General features: G+C 43.2%; 1 protein-coding gene across 13 annotated transcripts in view; it reads left to right on the forward strand.

The window, feature by feature from the left end:
- The first annotated feature begins 5,083 nt into the window (after window positions 1-5,083).
- Window positions 5,084-21,063, forward strand: part of camk2d1 (calcium/calmodulin-dependent protein kinase (CaM kinase) II delta 1) — a 97,818-nt gene continuing 81,838 nt past the window's right edge. For 3 of the 13 annotated variants that reach the window (XM_064343680.1, XM_064343676.1, XM_064343673.1), the window contains exons 1-2: window positions 5,087-5,514; window positions 6,891-6,985. In XM_064343680.1, coding sequence (XP_064199750.1) covers window positions 5,453-5,514; window positions 6,891-6,985 — 157 coding nt within the window. In that variant the 5' untranslated portion in view covers window positions 5,087-5,452. Of the gene's footprint in view, window positions 5,515-6,890; window positions 6,986-21,063 lie in introns of all 13 variants that reach the window. The other 10 variants (XM_064343670.1, XM_064343671.1, XM_064343675.1 and 7 more) reach the window with 6 other exon arrangements.

A 21,063-nucleotide genomic window follows, 5' to 3' on the forward strand; every position in this document is an offset into this window, starting at 1 on the left:
CCATGCAAAAAAAGAGAGTGGGAAGCCCAATGTCACAGAGAATCAAAAGGCATTTATGGCCACGCGATGAGGTCACGGGTGACCTTTTGACCTTGGTCCTCTGTGTGCACAGCTGTTTTTGCCACAGCGGACAATGGAGGGCTGGTCTACTCCAAACAAAAATTGAACAACTTGTTCCAGGATGATGGTGTGAGTCCACAATTTGTGCTTTCCCTCCCCTTTTCTGGTGGTTTATTTGCCAAAAAGGAAAAGATTGTATCATTTCCGTGATTCTGTTCATCTCGACTCCAAAACAAACTTGAACACACAGAAGGATATGTCAGAGAAGATAAGAGGCCTGTCTCCATTCTAGCTTACGCTTGCTTCAGGCACGGCACAAGCTGACCGACTGCCACTCAGCTACCTGTCTGCAGTCTGACTGACTAAGTCACTGGCTCTCACAGTAATGACATTTAAGCGTTTTCAAATAAAAATTCATTTATATAGCGCATTTCACGAACAATAGTTACAATACGCTTCACAGACAACCCTGGCCTTAACCACCACAGGAGCGAGCCTAAAGCAACAGTGGCAAGGAAAATCTCCTTGTAGCAGATAGGAAGAAACCTCAGAAGGAACCAAGCTCAAGGTATTGATCAAATTAGTGGCAGCAAAGTAAACAATCCTGAGGTAGTGGCTCAGATTGTGGGTGGGGCTGGGTGAGGGTGGTGGAGAGTGGCAGGCGGTGACGGAGGTGGGCAGGTTGGCGGCAGCAACGAATGAGGGGCCGGACCAGACAACAAAATTCTTGGGATTCGGGGCACAGGGCCCGCCGATAGCATGGGGAAGAAAATTGAAATGACCATTAGGGAATGTGCAGTAGAACAACAGGGAATAAAGTAACAGGGGTAATGAACAGGGGATTATAAAGTGAACCTGCCAAGAATAATCTATGACTGCACAGATACTAGGACAGGGATTGAGAGTCAATGCAGTCATGAGGGGGAGACAACCATACCTGCCTATCAAGAGCCAGCCCATATAAAGTGGGGTCACAGTTGATTGACAGGTGACAGTAAGAAAAGGATGCCACCCCACAATACTACAAGCTACGGGCTTCTCCCACCCTGTCTCCAGACTATAACTGATAATAAGTTTGAGCATAAAGGTGTATAAGGATGAATGCCAGTTGTTCATACATTGAATGTGCGTGTCTGTTTATGTTGATTTTCATAAGGAAACACCCTAGCAACCCCAAAAGGCATGCAAACCTAAGCCATAATTGCTCTCTGCAAACGTATCTGCGCCTCATTTGCGTAATCCTTATAGACAAATTCTCTTCCAGTGGCCAAGCAATCAAAAAGCAATAAATGCTTTATTGCTAAGTGCTGTGTTTGGCTGTGCGTTTATGAGTCTTAATATATAATTATCAATCATCATAAATCACTTTTATCAATAAACAAAATTAAATGCAGACATTCCCAACAAGGTTATTATCGTAAAATAAAACTAAGATAAAAAGTGTGTGAGGGGGGAAAAACAATGTAAACTGATTCGTAAAATGCCTGTAGTTCAGTTACAAACGACTGCATCGCTATCATCACAGAAATTAGATTATATTTTTGAAAAAATGTCAGAATCACAGACAATTTAAGATAAATTTCTCACCTGTACCTACAGAGACCTGGAGACGAGCCCTCAGGTGGCCGAAATGCAGGACTGCAGGCAGAGGAGGTCAGACGAAACATTTGGATCAGCTGCCAAACAAGCCAATCAATTACTTAAATAAAACACTTGTGCCCAGAACCCCCAAAGACTAACAGACAATGCGGCCATCCAGGACTGGAGTTTGACCCCTGTGGTTTAACACTGTTACGGTGTATTAGACTGTGCATGTATTATAGGGCAATGCTCTTTGGGGTGACTTTGTGAGGATTACCATCATAAACAGTGTTTTGGGATTGCGCTGTTGCTGTCTTTTTCTGAGTTTGCATTGCAACTGCCTAGGAAATGCCCTTCAAATCTGCCTGGTGATTTCTCTACCGCCGTTCTTGACAAGCCTGACCCCGGTTCCCCTCTCAACCCTTCACAATTTTTTATTACTTGCCACCGTTATAAACTCTCCAGAATGGCCTGGTTTGGCACAGGAGCGTCAGATCTGCGGCACAGAAAATGGAAGATCTGACAGAGCATTGAATTGCAGAGAAAGGAATTGTGTTGCAGAGGAAAGGTGCCGCCCCAAAAATAATTCAGACATATCTGCGGTACGTTCATTTCCAGAAGAAAAGCGCTTAAAATGTCCGGCCTCTGAGAACAGTATTTACAAGACGCGGTCAGTTTGTGGGAGGGCCATGTCAAATGGCACCTCCAATTATTATTATTATTTTTTTTTTGCAAATTAACGGTGGAACGGAGAACAATTGCGTTCCTACAATCACTCCAGTACGGTGTCATCTACAATTAATCTGTTCCTGTTGTTACCTTTATCAACAGACTCAAAGTGTTGCAAATGCTGCACCGAACCGGAAGAATCTTACAGTATGTTAACTAGTCAGTGTGGAACTATTGCTATATTATGGCCTTATGTTAAAGCAAACTGGTCAACCTTGAGACTGTCATCTTGCATTCTAGTACTAAGTTCAGTGACAAAGAGAATAATGTTTTAGAAATTACATTTATAGTGTTTTTTTAAGAAAATATTTTCACTTTTGTTTTGGTAGGTCAACATTTGTCGATTGACTTTGATGGAGGCTATTTTAAAATATCTGACCAAGGCTCACCGTGAGCCAAAATCTTCCCAAACCCAAAATCTTCAATTTATTTGTCTGTTGTGCCTATGAGCTAAAATGGTAAACCAGGGGTGTCCAATTTTTTTCAAAAAGGGCGGGTGTGGGTGCAGATTTTTTGCTTTAGCACTACGACTAGCACTACGACACCTGATTCAACTGATTGACTAATTGTGCTTTTTAATCATAAGTAGAATCAGATGACTTGGTGTGCTAAAACAACAATCTGCACTCCCATCAGCTCTCTTCGGATAAGATTTGACACCGTTGTAGTAAAAAACGTAAAACAAATGATCACGGGACTACAATTAAACAAAATAACCAAGAATAAACATGGTGACACAATCTTGCCACTAGGGGGAAGCATAAACTTAAAAATAGAAAGGGACACCTTTTTTATTCTAAAAATAGACTATAAAACGAGGGTGATATATAGGGTAAAAATAAAAAATGGCTTTAGGCATGGTTAGGAATTGCTTTACCTTGAAAGTGATTTTTTTTTTTTTCTCTTCTGAATCACATCACTCATTTCACTTCTCAGAAAAATCGGGAATTTACAATACGTCCTCACCCTTTGAAAAGCATAAAGTAAATAGATTTCTTTTTCACTCCCGCGGGTCATGTTAGAGAGCTTATCTGCTATTAACACGCTGTGATTATTTTTCAAGACATTAACTATTGAAACGACATTGTTAAGTAACCTATAGATTATACAAATTGTGTATATCCAAATTGTTTTGTCAAGGGCGTAGGTTTGCACATGGACGGTAGGGACATGTCCCTACCAATATTTTGGGAGGACAGAAATGTCCCTACCAATATTTGAGCAGCTCGTTCGCATTATCTTTGGAGTGAAATCATTTTAGATAATTCCGATCTGCCCTCTCAGAGGCTGTCTCTTAAACGACCAATTTAGGCATACTAGCATTTGATTGGCTGAAAGGGAGGGGACTATCAGAAGGCTCCCGTCATGTGCAAATATCATACCTACTCAGGTATGATATTTGCACGTGTCCCTACCAATGTTGAGACCAAACCTACGCCCTTGTGTTTTGTTAACCTCTGAAGCCTATATATATATATAGTGAGTGCTTACTCACATATGGTACAACATTGCACAACAGGTAAAATCTCAGATCTAATGCAGCTTGGTGGCTGGTTATTCTGAAAATAAGATAGCTGAAAACATAAGTCAAAGACCGCTGCTGAAAACATACAGCGATGCAATGATTTAAAACATGCAAAAGCAGTCAAATTGTACTAATCAAATTTGTATTTTCAAATGAAACAATAACTATGAGGCGAAATTCACAATGTCTGCTTCTATTTCATGTATTTTTTAAACAGACATTGAGTTGTATTACAACAATGCAAAAAACACAATAATTGCAGGCATTGTTTGATTAGACATTTTTATTACTACAGAGAGGAATGACAATTGACACAACCGTCCCAATACTTTTGAATTTAACTATATACACATATACACACACACAATCTAAACGTTCAAGAGTTGCTTCTAAAGCAGTTGGGAAATATGTTGTTTAATATATTTACATATTTTAGAATTAATGAGATATTAAATGAAATAATGTACTATATGTGTACTGTAGTATGGTATCATTACTTCAGAAAATAGTAATCGTCGTCATCAGAATAATAAACTTGGCACGGTGAATTCATAGTACACCACATAACTCAGCATGAGCACACGCACACAAAACTTTACAATCACAAAATTCCGAGGTCGTGGCAAGGCCTCGCAGTCTTGAATACTCTTGTAACCTTTCAGTAAAGTACGATACATCGCGTACAATCGTACTTATACACGCTCACACAGGCACGGCAACGCGTTTGATTGGTTTATCCTTCTTCTCGGCTTTCTTTAAATCTCGCATTACCACACAGCTCTCGCGTGACGTAAGATTTGAAAGCGTTTTGAAAGTGGACCACAGAAAAACAAGAAAACAATGTACTCTGGAAATGACACTGGAAGCGTTCAGTATTGTTACTGACACCCCTCGAACCACAGTGTTGTGTTGTACCCGTCTAATGTGAAAGGCTTTATATTACACGAATGAACCACCAAATCCTGGGAATCACGCTCCTCTCTAGAGATTAGCATTAATGCGTGGCATTGATTACATCCAATTCGGGAAGAATAAAGGTGAGGGTGGTCCTTAGCATCTCCGATGAACACTGGCGTACAGTATTCGCTTATGACGTAGCCAATTTGGTCCAACCAACTCTTTACATGTACCGTGCGCAATATATAATAAATTGTCCACAAATTAATCGGCAGCTGGGGTAAAAATCTCACAATGATCTGTATGCGTCCCATAGCACTGTATATTCGATTCTGAAATAGAGTGTACGGCTAGGGGGAGGTGTCGCGCAGTGTCTGGGACCAGGAAGCGCTCTTACAGAAATAGTATCGCGCACAGTGTCTTGCGCCAAAGACAGAGCTGCTGGTTTCAAAAACCCGTGGTGTTACGAATCTCTCCGTGGTTCTGTGAGCGGTTGTAGGTAGAGCGTAGTTGCCCCCTCACTGGACTCCTTGTTATATTGATTTATTTTTGTTTGGAGCAAATATAGCTTCCACTTAAAGACGGGAATAAGGGTGACTATCTGGAGAAAGATATTGTAGAAAGAAGAAGATTTTCTTTTCCCATCTAGTCCACATCACCATGGCTTCAACAACCTGTACCAGGTTTACTGACGAATATCAACTTTACGAGGAGCTTGGGAAGTAAGCATATATTCTGTTACTTGTGTCATTATATATATTGTATGTGCGAATGTGAGGTAATGGACTGCAATGTATTATATCCAGCTGTCATGTCTGAATATGCAATTTAAAAACTGAAGGTTAAATGGGTGTTGTAAAAATGTGAATCAACACATTCAATATTTAGTTTTCCTTTCCCCTTCCTAATTGTTGCGTCGCTAGCAAATGAGGCGAAAGCTGCTTATTAATATGCTGTTGATGGTTGTGCTACAAAGTCTCGGGTAGAAATAAACTAGTTTTCTATTCTTTGAGCTGAGGCAGTGATTTGCCAAGTCGGCCGCCTACGTGTCTTGAAGTTAATTTGACAGTAAAGGGTATTGGAATGTCTAGTGAGGTTATAATATGGTAAAGGGTATTGGAATGTCTAATGTGCTTATAATATGGAATGCAGGATATAAAACAGGATATAGAACAGCCTCGGCGACTGATCTGATTTTTTGTTCATTATTGCTGGCTCGATGCTATCGTGAGATAGCTCTGACAAGGATCGGTCGTTAATATGCTGCCCGGTTCATCCCCAATGAAATGAAGGGACGTAAGGTGACATGTAGATTTTCACTCCGTAAACCAGACCAATCGTCGCAAAGTCTTAAAATCCATAATTTAGGTGACGGATACATATTTGCATTACGTAGTAGTTTTTACCCTCCTGATTTTTTGGGAGAAAGTGTATCGCATAATAATAATAATAATAATAATAATAATAATAAGCTGAATTCTGGCAATTTCTGTTGACACTCCCCTTGCAAGAGCGCGAAGGAGGATACAATTAGGTCATTTGCACTTTTTCTGTTTGCAGAGCCATTTACAGCTATGTCTCAAGAAGTGTCAAGAGACACTTTCAGCGCCACCTTTCACCCATCCCCTCGTCACCCCGTCTCTCTTGTGTGCGCTCCAGTGGCTCTAAAACTTGGCGTACAAATAAGGAAAATAAACAAATACACCTCGTTGTTGATAGCTAGCGTGAAGCCTGTACATTTCAGCCGTGTTGAAGCAACAAATTGCTTAATTTGTTAAAGCTTTTCTCTGAGAAACGTGTTAATGTAAAGCCCATCTTGATTATCTCCAGACGGCTTCCAGGTGATGGTTAAATATCGGTATCATGTTGTTTTCAGCGCAGCGGCCCTTGATGTGATATTTCTATAAAGGCTATTAAAGGCATAATCCTTTTTTAAATTAACGCCACCTTTTGATCTGCACCGATTGCTCAGCAGAAAGGTAAAATGAACACTTCTTTAATTGCACAGGTGCACATCGATATAGGCTACTGCAAGATGATTATATTTTCAGCGTTGCCTAAATCCAGCTTTGATTTTTATATTTTTCCCCCCCTACAGGGGCGCGTTCTCTGTGGTGAGGAGATGCATGAAGATCTCCTCTGGACAGGAGTATGCTGCCAAAATAATCAACACCAAGAAGCTCTCGGCTAGGGGTACGTGCCTTCAAGTCTCTGAGCAAATTATATTTATTTGCGATTGTTGTGTGCTAGTGCAGCAGGAAAGGTTCACAGGAGCAGATTCAGAGTCATGTAGGGATACTCTCTGATAAGGTTTTAATTCTCTTTCCCCTAGCTGCAGTTCAGCCTAATTCAGAATCACATCTACAGTGCTGTGGGCTCCATACAGATCATTGTGTGAATTTTTCCAGCTGCAGTTCAGTATGGGGTTGATTATATGTTGGCTACAGCACACGTAAACAGTCGGTTGGACCAAGTATGCTATTATTTATTATCTGATAAGCACCGTGCTCACTGTTTCTCATTTGCATTTGCTTCTGAGCTTACTGATAGCAAGCTTGCACCCCTGTTGCTGAAACACTTACTGTTTGAAATGTGTCACCTAACCGCCCGACATCTCTATCATGACTTTTTTTTAAATTGGTGCAGCGGGTGTGACTGCTGGAGTGCATGCTCTTGTGTTGTAAGCCTCAGGCCGTATGTTGCAACCCGAGAACCTCATTCGGCAGGAAAACTTCTTGACTTCAGCTTTTCAGAAGCCGCTGATAAGGAACACGGCTGGGCAAACTCTTGCATTCTTAATTCAGAGCTGTGAAAGTGCTCATGTGACATGCGTCTTCACAGGCCTAGTTCAGAAAAAAGTTGGAAAATTGGTTGAAAACGAGCCTTTGTTATTTAAGATGTAGTCTACACTTACAGAGCTGGTTATTTACTTTGGGATTACGTTTATGGTTTCAGCAGTCTCGTGAGTCATTAATGTTGTTCTACTTCTCCTCGCATACCCTAGCCTAACCCAGAGCGATGTCAGCCCAGACCAGGAAGTGTTTTTCTTTCCTCTGAAGCAGCCGCGTAGATCAGTATTTCATCGAGGGAGTGCGTGGGATGGGCCGGCAGCCTCTGCAACACGGCTGATCGATTCATACGGAATCCTTAATGGGCTGGCTGATAGCTGCCGCTGGAGGTGCGGACCCCTCGGGGTGGGGGGGGGGGGGCTTGGGGGGGTTCCCCCGCCTGTCGGCTGCAGGCTCCGCGCTGGCTGAGGGCTGCATCACGGGCCGGCGGCTGGCTGCCCTCCACCCTGTCTGGTGTAGAAGGGAGAGGAAAAGGGCAGGTGGAGAATGAGTGGAAAGCAGAGGTAGGTGGAGGGAGAAAGAGAGAGAGAGAGGCTGTAATGGAGGAGAAGAGAGAGAGGGATAGAGAGGCTGCAATGGAGGAGAAGAGAGAGAGATAGGTTGTAATGGAGGAGAAAAGAGAGAGAGCCTGTAATGGACAAGAAGAGAGAGGGAGAGATATAACTGCAATGGATGAGAAGATAAAGAGAGGGATAGAGAGGCTGCAATGGAGGATGAGAGAGAGGAATAGAGAGGCTGTAATGAAGGAGAAGAGAGAGAGGAAGGCTGTAATGGGGGAGAAAAGAGAGAGGGGGATAGAGAGGTGTAATGGAGGAGAAGAGAGGGAAAGAGAGAGGCTATAATGAAGAAGAGGCAGAGGGGAGTAAAGAAGAGGGAAGGAGACGGAAGAGGCTGATGCGGAATAGAAGAGAAGGAGAGGGGGAGAGAGGGGCAGAATGAATAAGAGGAAGGGGGAGAGGAAGAGACTGTGGTGGAGTGGGGGGCGAGTGGGAGTGGCAGAGAGAGAGCGAGGAGGGATGAGTAACAGGGAGGAAAGGGGAAGAGGCACTTCCGTCACCACCTGCTGAAGGTCGCGTCTCGAACCCCCCCTCTCAGCTTTTTTTGTGCATTCGAGAAGAGTGGCATCACAATCCAAAATGTGGACTGGGAATCCCGTCTCGCCTCCGGATGCGAGCCGGGCTCTTCCAGGCAGGCAGAGATCAGTACTCAGTGCTAATGAGTGTGGGAACGCGCGCACTGCAGAGCCAAATGGCCTTCCCCCCTTCATCGCCGCGCCTGAGGTGCGCTATAAAGAACACCGAATCCGTTTCAGCGCGTTCCTCGCCGCGCGTCTGGCACGCGCAACCGCCGATTTCTCACCTGCTCTAATTATTGGGAGATTTTAAATTGAGGAACATCAAGGCCATCTCTGATTCTCCGGAGAATCTCAAAAATGGGTCGCTGCACAGAAGACAGCTGCATGCCTTCAGCAAGCCAAGAGATGTTTGTTCAGTTATACTGGAGAGAATTTAAACATTTTCCCCTGGTACTGATACGGTGAAGAAGCTACCATTTTCCCTGATTGTGTGCAGGGTTTATTCTCTTTCAGAATTCGGTGTTGCAACAGAACAACAGAACTACATGCTTTGGAATTTCTTGATGAAGATCCATTGGCATGTTCAGGGAGGAATGGATGGTTGCAGGGCTAGACTTATGGTTTGATTAGGTACTGAAAATATCCTTAGTGCTTCTTCACAGCCTAGATCCTTTCTTTTTCATTTAAAATTTTCCTTATTTTTTTTTAAAGGTAATTTATGTCATTGTGTTACCACGGAAAGCAGAAAGTCCACGCTGCTGCAGACAGTTTGACTGCATTTGCCTGGTAAATACGAGGATTTTGTGGGGGCCGGTGGAAAATATTTAGCCATTCGATCCTTTAGTGAATAGAGTTGTGGTTTCCCTTAGAACTATTGAAGGTACTTGAACATAATGGCACCGCTTTAGGAAAATATAAAATAATTTTGAAATTACATTTATCGGAAAACTCTGAATGTTAGTTGGCCTATTTCCCTCCTTGTACTTTATTACAAATTACATTTGTTATTTATTGTTACTAATTCTTTATAAGCTATTCCTGATTACTTAAATGCATATACACATAATGCATTGCTCAGCTGCAGACAGAGCCTACCATTTGTACAATAGACTGGCTGGCATCTTACTGTATGTAATCTGAATTGGCTCGAGTATAGCAACCTCATGCTGACATATCCTGTGTCAGTGAATTATATGGAGTGAGACAGACAGGAGCAGAGCAAGATGGAATACTCTTCAGCTTTGTCTAACATGATAAAGAAACCTCAGTCTAGCAACGAGACATAAATTCTGTAAATATTTTATGACAACCACCCAAGCATGCTTTCATGTGGAGGCTTCATGTGGAGCAGGCTATTGTAAAACTGTAGTTTGTAGCAAATTGTATTTGCTCGTTGTGTAAATGAGAATGCAGGAGGGTTAAGATGGGAGAGCGACAGTTAATGTGTATAATAAAAGCAGCAATTGCTCTCTTGTAGAAATTGAGATGGAGATATTGGAGATATTTTGCCAATCAAAGCACACAGTGAGATTTAATTTATTCATCAGGTTGTAAGGGATCTTGTGTTGGCTGGTTTAAAAATGCCAAAGATAAGGTTCCTGTATCTTTTTGGTTAGTGTTGCCATTGATTTGTACGTGTCTAATTTGTAAGGTTGATCAATAAAGTTTTTTTTTTTTTCGAAATTGAACTCTCTTCCTGTCTGTCTTATTGGTGGGTGGCCTCTGTAACCCTGTCAGTGCTCCAAGGCCTTAAGCTAATCCCTCGTTTCCTTTCTGAACAGAGGATTGACAGCCGGAGAAACTGCCGTCCTCCATTGATCACTCTTCCTCTGCTAATTCAATATTTTCAAAGGTTCCCCTTTTGTGGAATCTATTTAAAAATACTCACCTGATGTCTGCTCCTGCTCCCCCATGTTTCTCCCCCCGCCCCCATCCTACCTCTACACTTTGTTTTCGCCTGTTCTCTTCTTTTGTTTTTGGTTGGGTTTGTTTGTCTCGGAAGTTTGGATATGACACCCAGCACTCTTAAGTCAGTCATTTGCTCAGCCAATCGGGTCTTATTCAGAGGAGCGGTGCTGACAGAGCAGTCTTCTCTCAGACCATCAGAGAGCACACTGTTCAGAAAGAGCGGCCAGGTATCGCGGATGTGACACGACGGAGAAGTACTGCATTCGCAGTAAATAAAATGTCAGCTAGATGGATCGCTTCATCTCCTTTCCTGTCTGTCCTCTGCGTCCTCAATATGTGAAGGGTACCGTTACGCTGGTAATTTTTAGATGTTCGGGTCACCCAGTTCTGCTTTCGCTTCACTTGGCCCTGGAGGGTTAGATTTGTTTGCCTGTGGGAAGGTGCCTGTACATTCCTGAACTGTGTTCAGTGTAGTCTGTCGTTCCGCGTTCATGGGACACAGAGAAATGGTCAGCCAAGGCACACTTTTATTGGCACTGGGGATGTTTACTCAGGGTACTGGTGCGGTACTGCTTTGTTTACTTGTTAAGTTCATATCAAATCATATCTGTGGCAGAAGGCTGGTTTTTTCCCTTTGACCAAAGTACGAACATTTTTTTTCTGGCATTTGTAATTGGTTACTCCTGTACTCTGGAGTTAGTTCTTCTAGAAGAATCTGGAGATTTCTTTTTTCTTTCTAATTTGCTGGTTTCTCAGCTGCAGTTGTACGGAATGCCCAGAATGCTTGTTAATTGTCAGTGCTCGTACCATCACCATTGCTCCTGCTCTTTTCAACGCCTGACATTACATAGCTCACATGACAGGAAACAAAATTAAGGTGTAAGATCAGAAAAATGTGATTAGGTTTTTCTTAACTGAACATCCTCGTGCTGATGTAACAGTCACTACTGGTAATTAAAGCGATGTAGTTCTAGAGCACCGTCGTAGAATAAAAAATCAGGAAAAGAAAACACTCCAAAAAAACTACTCTTCAAAGATTTAATGAAATGATGTATCTGAGTCATGCGTGTGTGGTAAAAAAGAAAAAGTGCTACTCTCTCATAGTGTTCTTGATATTACTGCTTTGGGCGTTGGTGTAATTGTGGTGAACGTTGCCTTTGATCTCATTGAATCAGTGAGATCTGCAGTGTAATTGTTATTGATGCTGCTTTCACGACTGATCCTGCAGTGTATCTGCTGCGAATACTGCTCTCAGTATTGATCCTCCAGTGATATTGCAGCTAATGCTGAACTTAGTATTGATCGTACACAGTAACTGTAGTAAATACTGATTTGATTATCTCACTGTGCTAATTGTTGTTAATTAATGCCACTTTCTGTATTGATTGTCTGTATACTGTAAGTGCTGCTAATGCTATTGGTATTGTTTGGGCAATATAAGTACTGTTAATGCTATTTTTGGTTTTGATGTGACACTGTGCTTGTTTTAACTGCCATTTTCAGTATTGATCTTTCTGTGAAGATTGTTGTGAATGCTGCTTCGGGCTGTGAATCATCGTAATGATACTGAAGATTTAGTAGTGCTATCATGCTTTTTCTTTTCAGTCCTAGAGGTTGAAGTTCCATCTCTTTGTCTCCCATGTGATTTTTAATTGGGTCTGATTGGCTGGAAGTTGAGTGCTCCGATTTCCGCTTTTCATTTGTGCCTGAGTGCCAGGCCAGATAGACATCAGGACCAGTGTCTCTATCAGGTTCCACTTCCCTCCTGTGTGGGAAGCCTTTTTATTCGCCATCGCCATCATCGGTGACATTAATTGGACAACTCTGATCAAGCACCAGCCAATGAAGGAGGCGGTCTGTGGGAGGCAGGCCCTTTAAGTTCACTCTGAATTCACCTGGATACCATTTCATCCCCAACAATCGGTATTCAATTCCTGTACTAGAGCAATTGAATGCTGCTTTATGACGTTTTCTCCCCCATGTGTGGGACTATTTACCAACATTTGCTTAGCCTCTAATATGTCTTGGGGGAATATGGGGGGGGGGGGGCAAATTAGTTTCTGTGATTGGTGATTAATGGATGAGTTTTTCCTTTGGCCAACTCAAATAACACATTTTTGTAAAGTTGTTTTGTAAAGTAACAAAGTTTTGAGTCTGGTTTGATAAGCAAGTCTGCCACTGTCTTTTTGAGCAACTTCACTAATTAGGCATATGCAAAATCTTCTGCCAGGAATATCAGAGGTGCAAAGGGGGTAAAGTGCCAGAAAACCTGCTGAGAAACACAGACTCAGGGACATCAGTTAATTAAACAGACTCCATGACCTCGAGCCCTGGACTTCACCTCCCATCATCCTCTGTGGTGGCAAATCTGTGTCACTGCCAATTAAGTACTTCCTCAGCCCACCTGGACCGACATCTAAGAGTTATTCAGTGGATCAAAAGCCTCCATCTGTAACAAGATTACTATCATTTTGGTGATATTGGATGGTGGTAAGGGTGTGTGTGTGTGTGTGTGTGTGTGTGTGTGTGTGTGATAGTCCAGGGATTTAAGAAGGAAAAATGATGAAGATGTGATTAATTTTTGGAGATCATTGAATTCCTTTCCACTGAGTTGCACTTTTATTTTTCAGAAATATAGAGAGACGCTTCTCAAAGAGATGTTTGTTGTGCTTCCTTTTGGTGGTGACTTGAATCGCAGGCTCAAAGAGAATCCATTTCTGGGATGGAACTGTCAATTCCATTCGAGGATGTGGGGGGGGGGGGGGGGAACGGAATGCAGTATGTGTTGGGCTTTAGGGTTGGCAGGAACTCAGCAGCGCTGAAGTGAATAGCTTCACAGAAACTGGACCCTTCAACATAAGGGAACATATTGTGTCATTTTCTCAGCAGTAGAATGGGACTACTTGGGTCCCGCTGGTCTGTGATGTCACAGAAGGCCATTTTTGTCACCATGCTATAACTCAGGGGTCTTCGGTCTTCTCCAAAAATTGCTGTTGTGGGTGCAGGTTTTTGTATTAGCTCTGAACTAAGACACCTGATTCTACTTACGGTATCAAGGTCTTGGATGAAGACCATGATTAGTTAATTAGTTTAATTAGGAGTCATATGGTGGGCTATTAACAAACCTGCACCTCATTGGTCCTTTATGGATTAGACTGAGAATGACCTCTGTTATAAGACTTTGTGAGAATTTCAGCCCTTTAATCCCCGAGGGTCATGGCTTGTTCTTCTGGAAGAAAAAGCTAAATGTGAGGGGAAACTCTGGAAGCTGGATGTGTGGTTGAGGCATTGACAGTGCCTATCGCTGAATCAGCGAAAGGCCAGAGAGCTGTCATTTGTTGCAGCATCTGAAATTTATCTCCTATTGTGCCAGGTCTTATCATGTTCATTAACTCAATATCTGCTATGGCCACATCAGGACAAAGAAAACCTCTTGAGTAGAATATCGTATATGATGTCAATCAGAAAAAGTGCTCTTTTTTACAGAACTGTCTTTTGTGAGTAGAGAGAGGTGGGACCCTGGGTAGAGAAATGAGGGAGGGTGCATTGTGATGGGTGCTTTTTGACGCCATGCCGTAACACTTCAGAAATGAAAAGGCGCACACAGCTGTGCGATCTGATTGAATTGACCGGACGAACAAGAGCGCAAGCCACCAGGCCAAAGCAGCGACGAGTCTGTCGAAGGAAACAGGAGCCATGCTTTTTTCCCCCCAAAGTGCTGAAGCCAGATGGCAGTTTGGCTTGAACCGTGGAGCCTGGCTCTGAAAAAGTAGGGGATTGCGTTACAGTGGCAGTCTACTCAGGGGCCAGAGTGCAGGGGAGATGGATAGGACTGCCGTGGACAGAATGAGCTCCTCTGAGAAACTGACTCACAAGTTTAATGACTTTTGCAAGATGACAGAAAAGAAAGATTGGAGCCCCCTCTCATGTGATGGAAGTTGAATCACCACCCCGTTGTAGGCATTTTGGCTTTTCTGGAGAATTTGTCCTCCCAGCCACTGAACATGAGAATACTCCAGAACATTGTAGGATGTTCTGTTTTTTGCTTTGAGTTGTGAGCAATGGTTCCCATCCCCAAATTCCACGACCTGTTAGCACAAGTTCCTCCTCCTTGTATAGTCTGAACATGGGGCAGAGAAGCTCAGAGGGCATCATAATATTCATAGTATGCTTAAAAAGCCTTCACAGTTTCTCAGAAACCCATCTCTTTTATACATACTGTTATACATACAGCATATCCCCAAGGCCATTACAACTATCACCTGATTAACCAATTAACCCTTTAAGGTGAAAGATCACAAATATGCGATTAGAATGTTGACTGAACATTCTATTGCCGATGTAGCAATCACTACTGGTAATTGAATGGAATTCTAGAACACCGACTGCAACACTGACTAGACATTCCAAAAAAAACCTACTCTTCAAAGGGTTAATTCTTGACTATTTAAGAAGCATCGCTGCAGGGAGTGCAGTGGGAGGAGGTCACCCTATATCTGTCCATGGAGATCTCTCAGGTTTCAGCTTGTCTCCTCAAAGAGGACGATTGAACCAGAATGAGCGCCCTGTGCATTCTATTCCTACATCAGCTGACTGCTACACATTGGCGGTGGTTGAGGTGGGATTCCCCCCCTTGCCTGTAAATCACTTTGAGATTGTGAAAGGCAGTATATAAATGCAGTGCCGTATCATGGTTCCTCACCTGTCATACACCTGGAATAAATGAAAAGGTGGTCAACCTGAAGTGATGGACATTACTCTTATTCTTCTTTTTATTATTTTTAGAGTGGTGTTAACCATTTATTATTGCTCTGCCCATCTGAGCTATCTATTGTATCGAATACAATGATGTGCTGGTGAAGGCATGTAAACAGGAAGGTGATTGAATCCATCAGCCTTAACATCTAAGTGCTAGAGGGCAGTGTCATTACTAGCCTTGAAATCACATCCACATTGTGCGGCCCTTCATTCTCTCTCTCTCCTCTCTCTCCCCTCTCTCTCTCTCTTTCTCTCTCTCTCTCCCTCTCTCTGCCTCTCTCTCTCTCTCTCTCTCTCTTTCTCTCTCTCTCTCTCTGCCTCTCTCTCTCTCTCTCTCCCTCTCTCTGCCCTGCTGTTGTGTGGTTTATTCATGTGTTTTTTAAATAAAGCTTCCAAGATTTTGCTCACCATCATTGCACTTGTCCATCTGTTGCAATGCCCGTTTTGATGCCCAATATTAATATATGAATGAAGAGCAGCTTTTGTTATACAGTTTTCAGACTGTATGCACTTGGTGCGATCAGACGTGTGTGTGCGTGTGTGTTTGTGTTTGTGCATGCGTGCATGTGTGTGTGTGTTGTACAGGGAGAGAGTTTCAGCCCTGTGTTGAGTCATTAACAGAATGTGTGTCACCAGGGAAGAACAGATGGAGTTTTTCCCCCCCCTCCCGTTTTTTTTTTCTGTTTATACCCTCGCTTCTGTAAATCTGAATGGATTTGGGTAAAAGCAAAGCTGCCATTTGCATCATAACCCCATCCAAGAAACCAAGGTTTTTCATGCTGCGGGTCAGAACTCTGTGTGCGTGTGTTGTGCTGGGAGAGAGCTTTAGAGGTCGACAGACATCACAGGCACTCTACTTTGCTCTTGATGGGGTGCTATTGTGCTGCACTGTGTCTCAGGAGAGAGGCTATTTGTGTAGCACATCTGAAGGATCTGGAGGCTGAAAAGCATTGACTGGATGCCCTTCTGGCCTCCCGAGCTAGCGGTCTAGGTGCTGTGTGAACGGTATCCGCACAGCTCCTTTCTGTTTCCTCAGTCGCGGCACATTCTGGACCGTGAATGTAGCCCTTTGGCTCCGCGGTGAGCGCCTGCTCAGGCAGCGCGCCCGCAGCCGGAGGCTTAAATAAGGGGAATCGCCCCTCATCAATCAGTCCGGTCCGGGAGAGGAACCCTCGGGGACGCACGTGCGCGAACCTAGCCCTCCCCTCGGCCGCGCGGCGCACCTGAGCCCCCGATAACAGCCGTGGCGCACCGCTGTCGTTGCGATGTCATTGAAATGCTCTGCGTACTTGGCGGTGTTGGCTAGCGGGCCTACTGTATGCAGCAGGCCCCTGACAGCGCACAGCAAGCTGGCAGGGACAGTCTAAAAATAGCCCGGACCAGCAGAAAGAGCGCCTCATTAGGGTTTTCACACATGCCTCGTGAAGAGCGTTATAGCGATGAGAGAGTCCCTACCATTATTGTCTCGTGCACTGAACTGAGTAACAGCATGCAAATATGGTCTAGGCTACACATGAAACAATTCTATTTTTTCCCAAGTCTGTTTTTTTTTTCCAACCAGAGTCCTGAAAGCTAATCAGTTCCTGAAATTGAAGGGCAGTAAGCAATGAAAAATACATGATGAGATGATATTACCAGCAAAAAGCATCTGGTTCCAAGAATAGTCTTTGCATCTGGAAACAGAATTAGAAAACTGCACAGAAACACTGCAGATCTGTGCTGCCGCTGAAGTAATTCATTGTAATTCGATGTTTGAGGGCGAATTGGTTATTTTTCAAGAATGGCCATAAATTTAGCAGGTTAATGGTCATATTTTCATCTTCAGAGGTATAATATTTATTTTGTTTTTTGTTTTTAAATGCGTAAGCTTATTTCGTTCTGAAGACCGACTGGCAACGATGGAGAACTGAATTACTTGACAATAACGATTACAGGCATGGAAGATGCCATGTTAGTACTTGAGCAAACGTCTTCTAAATCAACAACAGGTAACCTCCTTTCACCTTGTGAAACAGAGGCCCGTGCATCTACGCACCGTGCTTTTTAACACTTAAAGAAACAGCTGGGGGAAATTAAAATCAGACGTTATTTTAAAATCTACGTTCCCCACTAATGTATTTCGGCGCTCGTTTTCCTGTTCATCCTGAGCTCGCTTGCGTCGCTCTGTCGCCCATTTTCTGCTATTTTCCTTCCTGACGTGAACTCCCCAGGGGACGCTATCGGAGAGACAAAGGGATGTCTGGCTTACATAATGATTAAAGACTCTCTCTTTCAAAACCAACAGAAATCGATATTTTTTTTCCAGTCTGCTAACCATGAAGTATGACCCTTTTTTGGGTGGTCTGACGAGTGTTTGTGCTTTGATGCAGCTCTAAATTCACATTTATGAAGAGACAAACTAACCGGTTCCTTAGGCAAATGGGGCGCAAAGCTCCCGCAATGTTTCCATTTCTGAAAAGCTTGTTGATTGCCGTTTTTAATCACTGTCTGAGATTTTTAAAATGAATAATGCTCCTTCGATCGAGTCCTGTCTAACGAACATAAGCATTCGGCTAAACGGAATGCTCCTAATGATCGCACACAGCACGCCACCTTGGCCCTGACCCTGAACATTTTTAAGTATTCTCTGATGGAATCACAATGGACGCTGTCGTTATTGACGGTAAACACCTTGGGCAAAATTTCGAAAGCACAGCCACCGTTGGCGGGCTGAAAAAGCAGAAACTAGCGATCGCACGGAGCGCCCTTCATCGATTTTAAAGTTCCAGCTTGTGGAGATAAAACACAGGTCTCCGGAGCATTAGTCTAAATCCTAATTTACCAAGTAGGCCACCGACGCGGAGGAGATAGGCCACTCTTAATTAGTGTCTCTTTATCGCGCTTAGTGACAGTATACCCATCCACTGGGGCTCAGGAGCACACTTCTGCTCTTAACGAAAGGTGCCATTTTTAGAACGGTAGTAGAAAAGAACTTATGGAAGGAATAAATCGTTGTTTTTGTTATTGTAACCTGCCACTGCCAGACGGAAAATAAACGTAAACGACTTCAGGTTAACCAGTGGTGCATGCAAACGCAGACAGAGAATGTGTTTCGATGAAAGTTATCTCCCATTACTTTATTATTAGGTATTGTTAGCCCATTTCTGTTTAGTGTGAAATACAGTACCATGCTTGAAATAATATTTTTAATAATTCAGAATATAACTATTTTAATTCTTAGTTGCAATCAGGTTAATATTCGTATTTTCCCTCTCAAATATATATTATATTCTTTGAACTGAGATAGGGTACACCAAGTTAAAATGTGTGTGGCCATTTGGAATCGAACTGAGGAAAGCATTTGATGAGGGAAGAATTAAATATTTGGAACAGACCTCAGATGTGCTTGTATAAATTCGGTCCACCCTTGTGCACCCCCGGTTCCTCCTGTGTCCTGAGTTTCATTTGTCCACACACCTCCATATCAGGCCTGGCAAAAAATCCATATAAATGGTAAATGGGAGATTGTACCCAGCTGCACAGCTGGTCAATCTGTAGTCTGTGTTCCAGTTTTCAAACAGCTGTGGTTGCCAGGTTGAGAGCTGTCAATCAGATTTCCCGCCAGAAAGAAAAGACCCCCCCCACCTCAAAATTTTACACACACACACACACACAGAAACACAGTTTGTGGAGGTAGGCGGGGATTGGGGGGGACGGGTGTCCACACCTGTCCTTTTCTCCTCCTCCTTTCTCTTTTTCATATTCAGATATTGGCTCTTCACTAACTCTCCGCTCTTTGTGGTGAAGAGGTCCTCCAGACGCCAGTGCGGTCTCTGGGTCCTGTGGCTGAGATAGCCCCTTATTACAAATCACATGACCTTGGGCTGCTCATTTCAAAAGAAATAAAATGAAACAGTACTATTGGCAGAGCCATGTGAAAGAGAGAGAAAGAGAGTGTGTGCGTGCGCGCGTGTGTTCGCCTCTGTGTGTGTGTGTGTGTGTGTGTGTGTTATTGAGCTCAGGATTAGAAGAGCTTCATGTTCCATATGTATTACAGAGGAAATTGTGAGCATTTCAGTCCCTGTCCGTGGTTATGTAAGCGTTTATGTATGCGCAGTGTGTGTGGACTTTTCTCTAAGCCAAAGCCCAGTTGATTTCAGCCCCATTGCTCTGTTAGCTAAAAAAAAAAACATCTGTGATCAGCATCTCATAGCCATTCTTTATTTCAATTCTATTTTAAATTCAGGTCTAGTATTAATGCAGAACTTCCATTTTTTCATGCATACAGTGGAAAACAGCAAAATTACTTGCTTGAAAACTCGTCGAAACTTCACCGACTGACTGTAATTAATTGGGCAATTAATGCATTTTTCATAACAAGATGAGCGCAGTGGGGGTGTCCGGGGGCTGTAACCACAGGAATTGTTTATTGTCGCATCTGCTCTGGCTGAGCTTTTCCTTCCATTCCGCTCGTTCGCTTTTAAGAGCGCCTGCTAAATTCCTAAAAGTATTTCCAGAAAGCCCCAGCACAGCACTGTCCAAGCAGTTTGCAACCCGCTTATTCACAGCATTTCTTTCCCCCTGCACTCGTCCCCACTTAATGACTCCCAGGGAGAACGCGGCCTCTTTTCTTATCCGCCAAACAGGGTGGAAAACAGAGAGCAGCTCTGGGTCCTCCTAAAATTAGCCGGTTCTTTATTGCAGGTTCTGCGCAGTACCTGTCGGTCCTAGCCCCATCATATATGGTTAGTTTCAAACATTTATTTACGTTACATTCATGTTTATTCAGGACTAGTCACTGAATTACAAAATGACTCGCACTGAAGCTCTACTCTAATTCTCATTAGATACAATTACTAATATTTATTTGTTGTCATTTTTAAGGTCAGTGTCACATTTAGAGAGAGAGAGAAACCCTACTCTCCTACCTCATTACCACTGTCTCCCTCTCTTTTTGCTCGCTTTGTCTTAATTTCACTCTTTTCTCCTTTCCTTTCTATCCCTGACTCTCACTTCTTTCTCCCTTCTTTCTCTTCCCTCCCTCCTCCATCCCTCCATGCCTCTCCCTTTCTCTCCCTCCTTCCGTAACCCTTCCGTAATCTCTGGATGCAGCGTTAAGAGAATGAGTGAGTCCTCTGCCATTTCTGACTCACAGAGGCAAATCTGTGGGCTGACTTCCTGGATCTGGGTCCTCTGATGGAATTCTGCCTGTATAAACAGAAGCGAGGAATTGCCAGGTTGTGACCAGAGAGAGCGAGACTAATGCGAAAGAAAAAGGGAGACGGAAAAGAGGAAGCAAGGAATAGGGAAAGTGAGAGTGCCTGAGAGTGGGTATGTGGAAGGAAGGACGATGAGAGAGAAAGAAAGTAAAAGTCTGAAGTAAAGAGTTTTGTGTTTGCACTGCATTATCACTGTCAGGCTCTCTTGTCCCACCAGGCCTCGCTGTGGACGGTCAGCTGCCAATCAGACCTGCAGCTAATGAATTTCACTGCTTCTGAACGGAATGTACAGACTGCATTCCTCTCCGACGGGGGTTTGACAAGTGTAGACAACACTTGATAAGTTTGTGAGTGTTTGCTTGTCGCGAGGTCACCTGATAAGAGGTGGTGTGTGGTTGTGCAGAGTGCATTTTTTTTTGCTCAAATGAGGCTTGCTTTCTTACTCTATCTCTAGTTTCACCACTACAGTCATGAGGTTGCACC

This window comes from Anguilla rostrata, chromosome 7 (genome assembly GCF_018555375.3).
Source record: "Anguilla rostrata isolate EN2019 chromosome 7, ASM1855537v3, whole genome shotgun sequence".
Classification (NCBI taxonomy): Eukaryota; Metazoa; Chordata; class Actinopteri; order Anguilliformes; family Anguillidae; genus Anguilla; species Anguilla rostrata.